At 41.7% G+C, this 14,688-nt stretch overlaps 1 protein-coding gene across 1 annotated transcript in view; it reads right to left on the reverse strand.

Moving 5' to 3' along the window:
• The window catches only part of fndc7rs1 (fibronectin type III domain containing 7, related sequence 1), a 65,447-nt gene extending 57,549 nt beyond the window's left edge, over nt 1-7,898 (reverse strand). The window contains exons 1-5 of the mRNA XM_065276976.2: nt 7,626-7,898; nt 3,775-4,035; nt 3,371-3,637; nt 2,581-2,838; nt 1,728-1,994 (exon numbers count right to left, since the gene is read on the reverse strand). Coding sequence (XP_065133048.2) covers nt 1,728-1,994; nt 2,581-2,838; nt 3,371-3,637; nt 3,775-4,035; nt 7,626-7,686 — 1,114 coding nt within the window. The 5' untranslated portion in view covers nt 7,687-7,898. The remainder of the gene's footprint in view (nt 1-1,727; nt 1,995-2,580; nt 2,839-3,370; nt 3,638-3,774; nt 4,036-7,625) is intronic.
• Between the last annotated feature and the right edge of the window lie 6,790 nt (nt 7,899-14,688).

Genomic DNA, 14,688 nt, shown 5'->3' on the forward strand with positions numbered 1-14,688 from the left:
GAAGGTCGCAGCCTTTGAATTGGGACACAGCCTATGACCCCAATTAAACATAGCTGAAGCAGCCAATTAAGGTATTCAGGGTTGCTTGATAATTTCAGACAGCTGTAGGAGTAGGGTATAGGGCTGTCACTTTTTATTCGATATTCGAATATGCATTCGAACATGACGTGAAATATCCGTATTCGAACTATAAATGAACCATCCGGTTTTTTAAATGCCATGTGTAGCGCATTTTTTACAGTAAAACACCTCGTAATAGGAAGGAGGCTGAGAGTGAGACCGACGACAGCAACTGTGCGCAAGAGAGGGAATCAAATTGGACCAAAATGAATCTCATGTGCATGTCAAGATAGAATTATAGTTTGTATATAAAATGACATATTGTTTATAGTGTTAAATATTATAGCAGAATAAAAAGCTTGTGTTAATTAGTTTGCATTATGAAATTAGCATGTATGAAGATAATTTCATAATTTTTACAACGCAATGTAAACTTTATATTAAACAACAACAGCATTTGTCTTGTAAACGGATTTGAAATGATCATGTGCTGACTGTTGCGCGTCACATTGACGACAAGTGAGATCTGCTTAAAGCGGTAAGTTTAATTTCATCTCAAGTATCAAAGGGTTTGTGCTCTCTATCATTGAAAACGGGCGAGCAAACAGCACGCGCAGGGTTAATGTACTTGTGAATGACGGCTCACAAACGCGCTGGATAGGTTTTGTATGTGTGCTTGTTGTCAATGACAGTTCTGGTCACAAACACGCTCAAGCGCGGAACGTGTGCTTGTCAATGACGGGCATTAAATCCGCGGAATTCCGCTGAGTTTTCTGCCGAAATCTGCGGGCGCGAATTCCGTTTGCGTCTGCCTATATACTCCTGCTGCTATTTAAGTTGTCACGTTATTGTTTGTAACTGTTCTGAATCATACTTTTATATATATATATAAGTTTGTTATTCATAAGTTGATAACCTGCAGTTTCAAACATTAAGTAAAAAAGTAATCCAGACAACCCTGTGTATGACTGTCACTGTTAATAATTTTGTGATTGAATCTCCATTACGGTGGGTTTTTGATGCGCGTGGGGGGGCGGCGCCTAGATATTCGAATATATTCGGATACATTGCATGATATTCGAAATCCGTTCGAATTTGATTTTTCTCAAAAGTGACAGCCCTAGTAGGGTATCAGACACTTGGCCTAGGGTTTAGGAATGAACAGTGTGAAACGTCAGATTATGAATACCCATGGTTATCTCTTAACCCCTGGTTAAGTACGAACAGTGTGAAAGGTGAAGCAGATAACCCAGGATTCCTTTAACCCGGGATTTAGAATAACCCAAGGTTTAGAATAGTAAGTAAATAAATAAATAGTAATAAAATCCAATGTAAAAAGCATGTGACAACTTGCCCCAAACTAACATATGTGCTAATGTTGACTAAATCTCAGGGTTAGCTCAACATAGCACGTCAGCTAAAGTATCAAAAGACACATTATTGTCTCTTCTATTCTGTGCAAAATTATAATTTTTAACATTCATACCTAATACCAATGTATTGCATAAAATGTAAAGTGCATATTTTTAGTAACATGTAACATGATACCATCATCTGTAACATCACTTTAACATGGCCACCACAGTGCATTTTGCTAGAGGATGTCTGAACTGAAGACAAAATTTCGGTTAATTATAATTAAAATGGAGTGTGTAAGTCACCCTAACCTGTCGTAAAGTTGGACATCATGTTGGCTGTAGTACTACAGTTGTTTCTGGTAGCAGTGACGCTGATGTTGTATTGACTGCCACACTGTAGATTGGTAAGAGTGCAGTTTGAGTTTGTTGTATTACACTCCACACCAGCAGAGGACCCCATGGTGCCATTGGCTCTCGCCGTATATTGAACTCCAGGTATAGAGGTCCAGGACACTAAGGCGGTGTTAGAAGAGCAGTCCAACAACACAGCAGAGACTGAACTGGGTGGACAGGGCCCTATAGAGGAGGAAAAACACAGACTATTAAAAGAAATTGTTCACCAAAAAAATTAAATCAGCCCATAATTTACTCACCTCAATGCCATCACAGGTGTATATGACTTAGTTTTTAGCCAAATACATTTAGAGTTATATTAAATAATATCCTGGCTCTTCCAAGCTTTGTAATGGCATTATAAGTCTCATTATAAGTCCATCCATTATTATAAAAATTAATCCATCAGTAGGGCCGTTGTTGCATAATTTGTGTTTATATTTAAAAGGCAAGATATTGATTGGTAAATACGCTATAAATATGAAACGTTTTCTCTCACAAATGAAACATTTCACTCCAGAAGACCAATATTGTATATGAATTCATTTTTCTAATGCATTGGCTTTAAACTGCGGCCAATATTCAATGCCATGCAGAATTGTATTTAATATAACTCTAAAGGGCGGTTTCTCAGGTAGGTTTTAGATTTATTTAGGACTATATGCCTTAGTTATATTAGGACATTTAAGTAATTTTTTTAAAGATTTTTTACATTTTCAAAATTAGTCACAGTGGATGTGAGCATATCCTTGTCTAAATGATACTGTACCTGCTGTTATCTGACTGGTCACACTCTTGGCGGTACAGCCGTTGCCCTGAGCGGCCACAGTGATATTATAAGTTTGTCCACAGCTGATGGCAGGAATAACGCAGGATGTGGATGTTGAGTTACACGTCAGATTACCAGCCGTGGATACAGCTTTAGCGCAGTAACTCAGTGATCCGTTACTTGACTGCCAGCTGATGCGAACAGCACCTGTTTGACAGTCTAACAGCTGACTGACCACAGACTCAGGAGCGCAGGGTGCTAACAGACAAAAGCAAAGTGTTCATTTAGTATGTTATATGAGCTCTTTCAGATTAAATACAACATCTAAGGCAGGGGTGTCAGTGCTCGGTCCTGGAGGGCCGGTGTCCTGCAGAGTTTAGCTACAACCCTAATCAAACACAGCTGAAGCAGCTGATTAAAGTCTTACTAAACATACTAGAAACTTTTAGGCAGGTGTGCTAAGATTGGAGCTGAACTCTCTTGGTCAGTCAAGGTTGTGAAAAAGTCTCAATCTGCGCTACCAGTACACCATCAGAACCTGTTTTCAGCACATCTGGAAACATTATATCCCCAAAAAGATTTCTCACTTGAACCAAGTTTTTTTTTTACACGGATGGAAGTGCTACAGTACCCACGTAGACGGCGATCCCGTGGGTGCTCCAGGGCTGGGCTCAAGCACCCACCACACGCACAAAACCACCACACCACCGCGGTGAATTGATGCATTACCAAAGCAGGGGTAAAAAACTGCCATGCTCACAGCCCTACAGTACAGACCACTAAGCCTCACCTGTGATCAGAGAGCCAGTCATCTGTGAGCTGGCATTGCACGTCTGTCCAAGAGTCTGTACAGTCACCGCATACACATCACCACACTGCAGAGAGCTCAGCACACAGTTTGTGATGGAGCTGTTGGAGACACAGGTAGCCCTGTTACCACGAGATGAAAGGGCAGATACAGCAAAACCCTGAGCTCCTGTCCCATTCTGCCACGACACAGTGGCTGTCCCACGCACACAGTCCAATGTTGCATTGATGGAGCTGGCTGCACAAGGAACTGTGGGTAAAACAAATTTTAAGAATCAGAACTTTTAATCAGATTACAGTCTTTTCATATGCATTTCATAAGCTATTTAAACAAACAGTAAGCAGGACAAAGGACATAGATTATAATTCGTTTATGTTTATAGATACCTGACTGGGTACTGGCAGTAGTGCTGGGAGTGCTGGTGCACAGATTATCAGATGCGATCACATTAACGGAGTACACCTGACCACAGCTCAGTCCTGTGATATTACACTGTGAGCCTGAAGACTGGCAGGTGGTGGACAGGCCACTTGTGTCCCGTAAAGTGGCTGTGTAGTTCTGTCCACCTGCACTAGGTGTCCACGAAACCACTAATGCGTTCAATCCACAGTCCACAGTGGGCAGGACATTCTGTGGGGTGCAAGGCACTAGAATAGAAAAAAAAGAGAAACTGTTCGTTTTAATTGGTTCTGACTGTTGTGTCATAGCTGATCAGTTTGTATTAGTTTTGATTCTTTTACACTTTAATTGCCTTGATGAGTGTAGATGTCTTTTCTTTGTTGCCACATTTCTAAGTAAGTAATTATTTGTATGGGGAAATCATTTGTACTGCATGTGTCTGTGCTTGAGTATGGTTTGGAAACCGCAAGGAGACTGATTGTGTGCTCTTTGATAATGTCATTTTTTAAGTAGTTTTTAAAATCTGTAATTTTTCTTTTACTTAATTATGTTTTGTTTAAAGTATTGTGCTTCGTTACAACCTAAATCATATTTAAGTAGACGGCAGTGTCTCAGTGGTTCATGTACATTGTCTACAAAGTGCTAGGTTGCTGGTTCCACCTGACCAAGTTTTGAAGTGTCCATGAGCAAGACACCTTCTAAAGAGCTGGGTGGCGCCTTGCATGGCTGACACTGCCATCGGTTTTTGTAACAACATGTAAAGCGCTTTGGATGGCCATGGGTCTGTTGAAAGCGCTATATAAATGCAGTCCATTTACCATTTATATCCGTTACTGAGTAAATAAAAATGCAAGGTGATAAGGTGATAACCTCCGTATGGAGGTGCCAGTTGATGCAGACCCTCAAATAAATTCTTATGAAAGAAACCCCTGGCCATTTGTAAGCAACCACTTTCCACTGACTTCGAGAAATATATCTATATATCTATATATCTATATCTATATCTATATCTATATCTATATCTATATATATATATATATATATATATATATATGTATATATATATGTATATATATATATATATACATATATATATAAGTATTTGAACATCCCACTTAGAAATCATAGAGGGGTCTGAAATTGTCATCGTAGGTGCATGTCTAATAATCTAAAAAAAATCCAGAAATCACAATGTATGATTTTTAACTATTTATTTGTATGATACAGCTGCAAATAAGTATTTGAACTCCTGAGAAAGTCAGTGTTAATATTTGGTACAGTAGCCTTTGTTTGCATTTACAGAGGTCAAATGTTTCCTGTAGTTTTACACCAGGTTGCACACACTGCAGGAGGGATTTTGGCCCACTCCTCCACACAGATCTTCTCTAGATCAAGCTGGTTTCTGGCCTGTCGCTGAAAAACACTGAGTTTGAGCTCCCTCCAAAGATTCTCTATTGGGTTTAGGTCTGGAGATTGGCTAGGACACTCCAGAACCTTGATATGCTTCTTACAAAGCCACTCCTTGGTTATCCTGGCTGTGTGCTTCGGGTCATTGTCATGTTGGAAGACCCAGCCTCGACCTATCTTCAATGCTTTAACTGAGGGAAGGAGGTTGTTCCCCAAAATCTCGCGATACATGGCCCCGGTCATCCTCTCCTGAATACAGTGCAATCACCCTGTCCCATGTGCAGAAAAACACCTCCAAAGCACGATGCTACCACCCCCATGTTTCATAGTAGGGATGGTGTTCTTGGGATGGTACTCATCATTCTTCTTCCTCCAAACACGTTTAGTGGAATTATGATGAAAAAGTTCTATTTTGGTCTCATCTGACCACATGACTTTCTCCCATGACTCCTCTGGATCACTCAATGGTCATTGGCAAACTTAAGAGGGGCCTGGACATGTGCTGGTTTAAGCAGGGGAACCTTCTGTGCCATCCATGCTTTCAAACCATGACGGCTTAGTGTATTACCAACAGTAACCTTGGAAACGGTGGTCCCTGCTCTTTTCAGGTCATTGACCAGCTCCTCCCGTGTAGTTCGGGGCTGATTTATCACCTTTCTTAGGATCATTGAGACCCCACGAGGTGAGATCTTTTAATGGAGCCCCAGGGATTGACAGTCATGTTTAGCTTCTTTCATTTTCTAATGATTGCTCCAACAGTTGACCTTTTTTCTCCAAGCTGCTTGGTAATTTCCCTATAGCCCTTTCCAGCCTTGTGGAGGTGTACAATTTTGTCTCTGGTATCTTTGGACAGCTCTTTGGTCTTGGCCATGTTAGTAGTTGGCTTCTTATTGATTGTATGGGGTGGACAGGTGTCTTTATGCAGCGAAGGACCTCAAACAATTACGGATAATAAATGAAGTGGAGGTGGACATTTTAAAGGCAGACTAACAGGTATTTAAGGGTCAGAATTCTAGCTGATAGACAGGTGTTCAATAGAGATGCGCGGTTGGCGGTTACAGCCGCGGACTCCGCGGATAAACCGCGGATCGGGCGGATGACGTGACGAAAAATAATATTTTAATTAGATTCGGGCGGGTGGCGGATCGACTGCTTGTTAGCTGTGTCCTTCTAAGCATGCAACCTTAAAAGGTGAGCACTCTGTCTTTCAGGGTGGCAGCCTCAGAAGTTCTCAAAGAGAACTGAAATGAGACGGTCTAGCCATCTGAGGACCCATAATTTGCGTCACCTGTTGCACGCGCCCCCAGTAGCCCCCACCGCGCCTGTCAGCAGAAAACAGCGGAGACATTTCTGACTTATTAAAATAAATATGTAATCAAAAATATTAATTTATTTCAGAAAATATGACACATTGATGTAGATTAAACTATTCAACAGTATATCAAATAATCAACCTTATGTTGCAAATATACGCAACATAAACAGAATAATATTAACACAAAACATAACTTATAATACTAAAACAGTGACAAGAAAAAGTTTTCTAATACACTTTTATTTAATAAAGGTTTTAATTGTTTGGGATAGCCTCGGCATGTTAAGAATCCATTCGTTCTATCATTAACAGCGCAGAGAAATGAGGACGCATTTTGACATAGCTCTTATCAATGCCTCAAAAAATGAGAATTAAAAACAAAGGAAATAGAAGGTCAGAAAAGGTTTGCCTGGAATAAGTTTTACAAAGTGGTAAATCAGGATGACACCAGTGCAGACTATGTAATTTGTGCGTTTAATTTAGGCATTACTTATTTATTTATTTTTGTCCCGTGTGCGCCGATCGGAGACTGAGTTCACTGCTGATATTCTAGAGCTTTCTAGTCTCGCGGCTGTCATCAGCAGCGTCTTGCATCGCCCAGTCAGCGGATGGCGGGCGGGTGCGGTTTTAAAAACTGGTCAGAAACGTTGGTGCGGATGGATGGCGGACGGATGATGAGTTTTGTGATGCGGTTGCGGATGAAATAATAGCCCATCCGCGCATCTCTAGTGTTCAAATACTTATTTGCGGCTGTATCATACAAATAAATAGTTAAAAAATCATGCATTGTGATTTCTGGATTTTTTTTAGATGAAGTCTCTCACAATGGATATGCACCTACGATGACAATTTCAGACCCCTCCATGATTTTCAAGTGGGAGAACTTGCAAAATAGCAGGGTGTTCAAATACTTATTTTCCTCACCTTACATATGTGGTCTTATTTTTAGTCACTTTTAAAGTGTATGGATACCTTAAAATACATACAGAGCAAAATTTTACACAAAGTATCTGCAAACTAAATAAGTTGCGGTGGACAAAAAATGTGTGGCTACTGAAAGGATTCGTAAAAAGTAGACAAGAAGAACAACAGGTTGATGAGTTTTTGCATTGTTACCTGATTGGATCTGTACCGGTGCACTGGCTTCACTGCTGTAGTTTGTGCCTACAGCCCTCATTGTGACCGTGTATCGCTGTCCGCAGGTCAAAGGTGAAAGGACGCATGAGGTGGACGCTGAGGTGCAGTTAACCGATTGGCCATTAACACTGCTGGCTGTCACTGAGTAAAGCACCGCCCCTTGGCTACTCCCCCAGGTTACTGTTGCTGTGTTACTGCTACAGTTCACATTGGCAGATACATTTTGTGGTGGGCATGGAGCTGGATAAATGACACAAAACGATTTGATCAGTGTTAATGTCAACATGAAATTAAATACATTTGCTCAATTTACTATAATGTGATGCATTACATGTTGTATTTGATGGTCAAACATAGGTGTGGATGTGAAAGACCACTCCTCAAATTTCTACAACAGACATTTTCAGTCGCCTTCTAGACCGAGATCAAAATCACCCAATATCTCAAGGTAATGCTTCTTTTTAAAAATGTATTAATGTTGATCATTATGTCGTAATATAGCCAAAACTACTGGTACATTAACCTTTGTATACATACATTTATGCATTTGGCAGATGCTTTTATCCAAAGAGACTTACAGTACATTACAAGCTCTGTACATTTTTATCAGTATTTGTGTTACCTGGGTTCGTACCAATGACCTTTTGCGCTGTAAACGCAATGCTCTACCACTTAGCTATACAACATTAACGTTAACCATTATTAAAATTATGGCATTATCTATAGTATGCAACATTACCCACTGCCATTCCGACTGGTATATATACAGTTACTATTACAGACTACCTGTCCGCTAGATCCCATCCCCACCCATCTCCTTTATTCTATTTCTCCATCGGTTATCCCTGCTCTCACTCCCATTATCAACTCATCTCTCTCCACTGGCACATTTCCCACAGCTTTTAAATGGCATGTATATCCCCACTGCTGAAGAAACCCACACTTTTGATTAAAACGTTGATCCAGGACCAACAACATACTGTAAGTCGTCTTAATTTTAGTCACTGCTAAAGTGTATGGATACCTCAAAATACATAAAGTGCAAGATATTACACAAAGTATATAGAAAGTAAATTGCAGTGGACAAAAACGTGTGACTACTAAAAAAGATTCCTAAAAAGTAGACAAACAGAACAACAAGGTTGATGAGTTTTTGGATTGTTACCTGATTGGATCTGTACCGGTGCACTGGCTTCACTGCTGTAGTTTGTGCCTACAGCCCTCATTGTGACCGTGTATTGCTGTCCGCAGGCCAAAGGTGAAAGGACACATGAGGTGGATGCTGAGGTGCAGTTAACCGATTGGCCATTAACACTGCTGGCTGTCACTGAGTAAAGCACCGCCCCTTGGCTACTTCCCCAGGTTACTGTTGCTGTGTTACTGGTAGAGTTCACATTGGCAGATACATTTTGTGGAGGGCATGGAGCTGGATAAATGACACAAAACGATTAGCTCAGTGTTAATGTCAACATCAAATTAAATACAATTGCTAATTTAACTATAATGTGATGCATTTCATGTTGTATTTGATGGTCAGACATGGGTGTGGATGTGAAAGACCACTCCTCAAATTTCTACAACACATTTTCAGTCGCCTTTTAGACCGAGATCAAAATCACCCAATATCACAAGCTATTGCTTCTTTTTAAAAATGTATTAATGTTGATCATTATGTTGTAATTGTCAGGATCCTGTCGGAATCTTGTCTTGAATTATATCTAGTCTTTGTGACAGGGTCCTGGCAGTACCATGATTTATGTGGGAGATGGGTGGTGTTAGTATTGGTTTATTCTGACCACGCATTTCCCGGGTCTCGTCACTTTTTACCCGCTCCCTTACTTGTCATTGATTTCAGCTGTGTCCCTCATTAGTTTTCCCTATTTGCTGTCCTTGTGTTTGATGTTCTGTGCATGTTCGTCTTGTCGCATATCCTGTTGTTTTGCCTGTGAGGTTCTAGTGATATCTTAGTCGTAATCTGTTTAATGTTTTGAAGAGTTTGTTGTTAGTTTTGTTAAGTTTAGTGTCGTATTTTCCTTGTCTTGTTTTGCCCCCTCGTGGGTTTTGTTTTCCTGTTTTTCCCTGTTATGTTAATAAATTCCTTTCGTTGTCAACGTCTGCATTTGGGTTCGTGTCTTGTGTCTCAATACCCTGACAGAACGAACGTGCCAAACTGAACCCAGCAGACTATGGACAGTGAGTTTGCCAACCGTAGAGCCCATGGGGCTCATGTCTTGTTTGGCCTGCATCAGAAGCGAGATTCTGTCAAGGATTTTGCCATGGACTTTTTAAAAGCAGCGAGGGGCACCGGCTTTAATAAGTCGGAGCTCAAAGTCATTTTTTACAGCTGCTTAGATGAGCCCCTTACCGAGACTGAGCAATGGGTCGTCAAACCTATGAGCTTCCCGGACTCTGTGGAGTATATCATGAACCGTGAGTTCAGAAATCCTACTGGAGTTTTCCATCCCGCTCCTCTTTAACCTATCCCGGAGGGTCAAGTCATGGGAGGCTTGACTCTCGGCGACCCAGAACTTTTCCCTCCGGCTCCAGATAGCTCCTCCCCACCTGTGTCCCTTCGAGGGAAGCGAGAGAGGAGGATCTCCTGGGAGTCTTCTTCCAGGAGGTTCTCCTCTGAGTTGGTTACAACACCCCTTCCTCTCACTGCACCTCGACCCGGAAAGAATAAGCGGAGGAGGGGATCTTCGGCTCTCCAGCCAGCGCACCCAGAGCCGCCTGAGCAGCCGCCAGCCCTATGCGCAGCCGCCAGCGCGTCCAGAGCTGTGTGCGCAGCCGCCAGCGCGGCCAGAGCCGTGTGCACAGCTGCCAGCGCGGCCAGAGCCGGAGTTGGCCCCTTCCTGCCATGCCTTTCCCAGGTCTTATACTAAATTCACCTGGACTTCACCCAAAAAACCCAGGACTCCTTCCCCCCTCCCACCCTGGACCACCCCCTATGAACTCTTGTGTTCCCCCACCCCCCTCCCTTGTTTGTTATTTTTATTGTCCCACCCCAATCCATTTTTTGACATTGCCTGTTTGCCTCAGTTATTATTTGTTATGTTTTCTTGGTGGTTCTCTGTCTGTCAGGGGGGTACTGTCAGGATCCTGTCAGAATCATGTCTTAAATAATATCTAGTCTTTGTGACAGGGTCCTGGCAGTACCATCCCTTACGAAAATTAACCATGGTTTTATTGTGGTAAAAGTGTAGTAACCATGGTTTTTTGGTGTATTGATTACTATCAGCAAAACCATGGTTTTACTACACTAACTATGGTTTAACTATGGTTTTTGAAAACCATGATTGTCAAAACCATGGTTATTTTGTAGTTACTATGGTTTTACTACAGTAACCATGGTTTTTTGGTTTTAACTGTAGTAAAACCATGGTTAATTTTCGTAAGGGATGTTTTATGTGGGAGATGCATGGTTTTAGTATTGGTTTATTCTGACCATGCATTTCCCGGGTCTCTTCACTTTTTACCCGCTCCCTTACTTGTCATTGATTTCAGCTGTGTCCCTCATTAGTTTTCCCTATTTATTGTCCTTGTGTTTGATGTTCTGCGCATGTTTGTCTTGTCGCATATCCCGTTGTTTTGCCTGTGAGGTTTTGGTAATATCTTAGTCGTAGTCTGTTTAATGTTTTGAAGAGTTTGTTGTTAGTTTTGTTAAGTTTAGTGTCGTATTTTCCTTGTCTTGTTTTGCCCACTCGTGGGTTTTGTTTTCCTGTTTTTCCCTGTTATGTTAATAAATTCTTTTCGTTGTCAACGTCTGCATTTGGGTTCATGTCTCGTGTCTCAATACCCTGACAGTAATATTGCCAAAACTACTGGTACATTAACCTTTGTATACATACATTTATGCATTTGGCAGATGCTTTTATCCAAAGCGACTTACAGTGAATTACAAGCGCTATACATTTTTATCGTTATTTGTGTTCCCTGGGTTCGTACCCATGACCTTTTGTGCTGAAAAACGCTCTACCACTGAGCTATACAAAAACATTAACGTTACCCATTATTAAAATAGTGGCATTATCTATGGCATTAGCAACTGGCATATATACAGTAACCATTACCGACTACCTGCCCGCTAGATCCCGTCCCCACCCATCTCCTTTAGTTTAATCCTCCATCAGTTATACCTGCTCTCACCAATATTACCAATTCATCTCTCTCCATTGTACATTTCCAACAGCTTTAAAAGAGGCCTAATAACCAGGTTGTAAAGAAACCCACACTAAATTCTGCAATGTTAGAAAACTACACAATTCTTCCCTTCATTGCCAAGACTCTCAAGCTTGTGGTTTTCTCCTCCTTCACACAAAATAACCTCCTGGACCTCAATCAGTGTGGCTTCAAGAGTTGTAACTCCACAGAGACTGCACTGCTCTCAGTCATTGAAGCCCTAAGGCAGGCACAAGGGCGGTCTCTAAATCAGGGCTAGGCAAGTTTGGTCCTCCAGAGCCACAGTCCTGCAGAGTTTAGTTCCAACCCTAATCAAACACACCTGAACAAGCTAGCAGTGTCTTCAGGATTTAGACATCAGGTTAGATTATAATATTTAGGTTAAACTATGCAGGATTGCGCCTCTCTAGGATCGAACTTGCCTAAACCTGCTCTAAATCATTTGTACTGATCCTACTGGATCTATCTGCCGCTTTTGACACTGTCAGTCACCACATCCCCCTGTCTCTTAAGGCTATGGGTGTCTCTGGAAAGGCACTACTTGAACAAAACAGGTTTGTAACAACATGTGAGTGAGAAAATGATGACAGAATTTTCATTTTTGGGGGAACTATCCCTTTAAATGAAGACTGCATGTGATGCAGATGATTTCTGCCACTAGTGTATATACATGTGGTCTTAATTTTTTGTCATTGCTTAAGTGTATGGATACCTCAAAATACATCAGTGCAAAATTTTACACAAAGTATGTAGAAAGTAAATTGCAGTGGACAAAAACGTGTGGCTACTGAAAGGATTCGTAAAATGTAGATGAGCAGAACAACAAGGTTGGTGAGTTTTTGGACTGTTACCTGTCTGTATCTGTACAGGTGCACTGGCTTCACTGCTGTAGTTTGTGCCTACAGCCCTCATTGTGACCGTGTATTGCTGTCCGCAGGTCAAAGGTGAAAGGACGCATGAGGTGGACGCTGAGGTGCAGTTAACCGATTGGCCATTAACACTGCTGGCTGTCACTGAGTAAAGCACCGCCCCTTGGCTACTTCCCCAGGTTACTGTTGCTGTGTTACTGCTACAGTTCACATTGGCAGATACATTTTGTGGTGGGCATGGAGCTGGATAAATGACACAAAACGATTTGATCAGTGTTAATGTCAACATGAAATAAAATACATTTTCTGATTTTACTATAATGTGATGCATTACATGTTGTATTTGATGGTCAAACATGGGTGTTAAAGACCACTCCTCAAATTTCTACAGTAGAAATTTTCATTCGCCTTCTAGACCGAGATCAAAATCACCCAATATCTCAAGGTATTGCTTCTTTTTAAAAATGTATCAACTTTGATCATGTCATAATATTGCCAAAACTACTGGTACATTAACCTTTGTATACATACATTTATGCATTTGGCAAATGCTTTTTCCAAAGAAACTTACAGTGCATTACAAGCTCTATACATTTTTATCAGTGGGTTTGAATCAATGACCTTTTGCGCTGTAAACACTACTACTGAGCTATACAGGAACATTAAAGTTAACCATTATTAAAATAATGGCATTATCTATAGTATGCAACATTACCCACTGGCATTCCCGACTGGTATGTATAGAGTAACCATTACCAACTACCTGCCCGCTAGATCCCATCCCCACCCATCTCCTTCAGTCTATTTCTCAATTGGTTATCCCTGCTCTCACTCACATTATCAACTCATCTCTCTCCACTGGTACATTTCCCACAGCTTTTAAAAGGCCCATATATCCCCACTGCTGAAGAAACCCACACTTAATTGCCATACTACCATTCAAAGATTAACAACTCACCTGACTCTCACACTCTCTTCAAGACCTTCTCTACTCTTCTTTGTCCTCATGCCCCCCCACCTTCATCCAACTTAACGGCTGATGATTTTGCTTCCTTCTTTGTTAAGGAAACGAAAACTTTCAGCAGTCAGTTCTTCGAGCCGCCACTTCTTGCGCATGCTCAAACATCTGAGACATGCTCCCTCCCCTCCTTCTCTCTCCAATCTGAAGCGGATGTTTCCAAGGTCTTTGCTTTTAACCATCCGACTACCTGCCCGCTAGATCCCATACCCACCCATTTTCTTCAGGCCATCTCTCTGTCAGTTATCCCTGCTCTCACCCACATTGTCAATTCATCCCTCTCCACTGGCACCTTCCCCGTAGCATTTAAAAAGGCTCGGATAACCCCGCTGCTGAAGAAACCCACTCTCAATCCTGCTATGCTAGAGAACTACAGACCCGTTTCTCTTTTTCCCTTTATTGCCAAGACTCTTGAATGCGTGGTGTTCAATCAGCTCTCCTCTTTCTTCATACAAAATAACCTCCAGGATAGCAATCAGTCTGGTTTCAAAAGTGGTCACTCCACTAAGACTGCGCTGTTCTCAGTCATTGAAGCCCTAAGGCAGGCAAGGGCAGCCTCCAAATCATCTGCACTGATCTTACTGAATCTATCTGCCGCTTTTTGACACGGTCAATTACCGCATCCTCCTGTCGTCCCTCATGGCTAAGGGGGTCTCTGGCACAGCGCTTTTATGGTTCAAGTCGTACCTCTCAGGCAGGTCATTTCGGGTATCCTGGAGAGGTGACTTCTTCGAACCCCAACGTCTCGATACCAAGGTGCCTCAAGGCTCTGTGCTTGGGACACTGCTCTTTTCGATATACATGACATCCCTGGGCTCTGTCAATCAAAAACATGGCTTTCCTACCACTTCTATGCGGATGACACTCAACTCCACTTGTCGTTCTACCCTGATGATCCCATGGTTTCTGCCAGCATCTCGGCATGCCTGAGGGACATCTCACTCTGGATGAAGGATCACCATCTCCAGCTTAACCT

The sequence above is a fragment of the Paramisgurnus dabryanus genome, chromosome 6 (assembly GCF_030506205.2).
Source record: "Paramisgurnus dabryanus chromosome 6, PD_genome_1.1, whole genome shotgun sequence".
NCBI classification, from domain to species: domain Eukaryota; kingdom Metazoa; phylum Chordata; class Actinopteri; order Cypriniformes; family Cobitidae; genus Paramisgurnus; species Paramisgurnus dabryanus.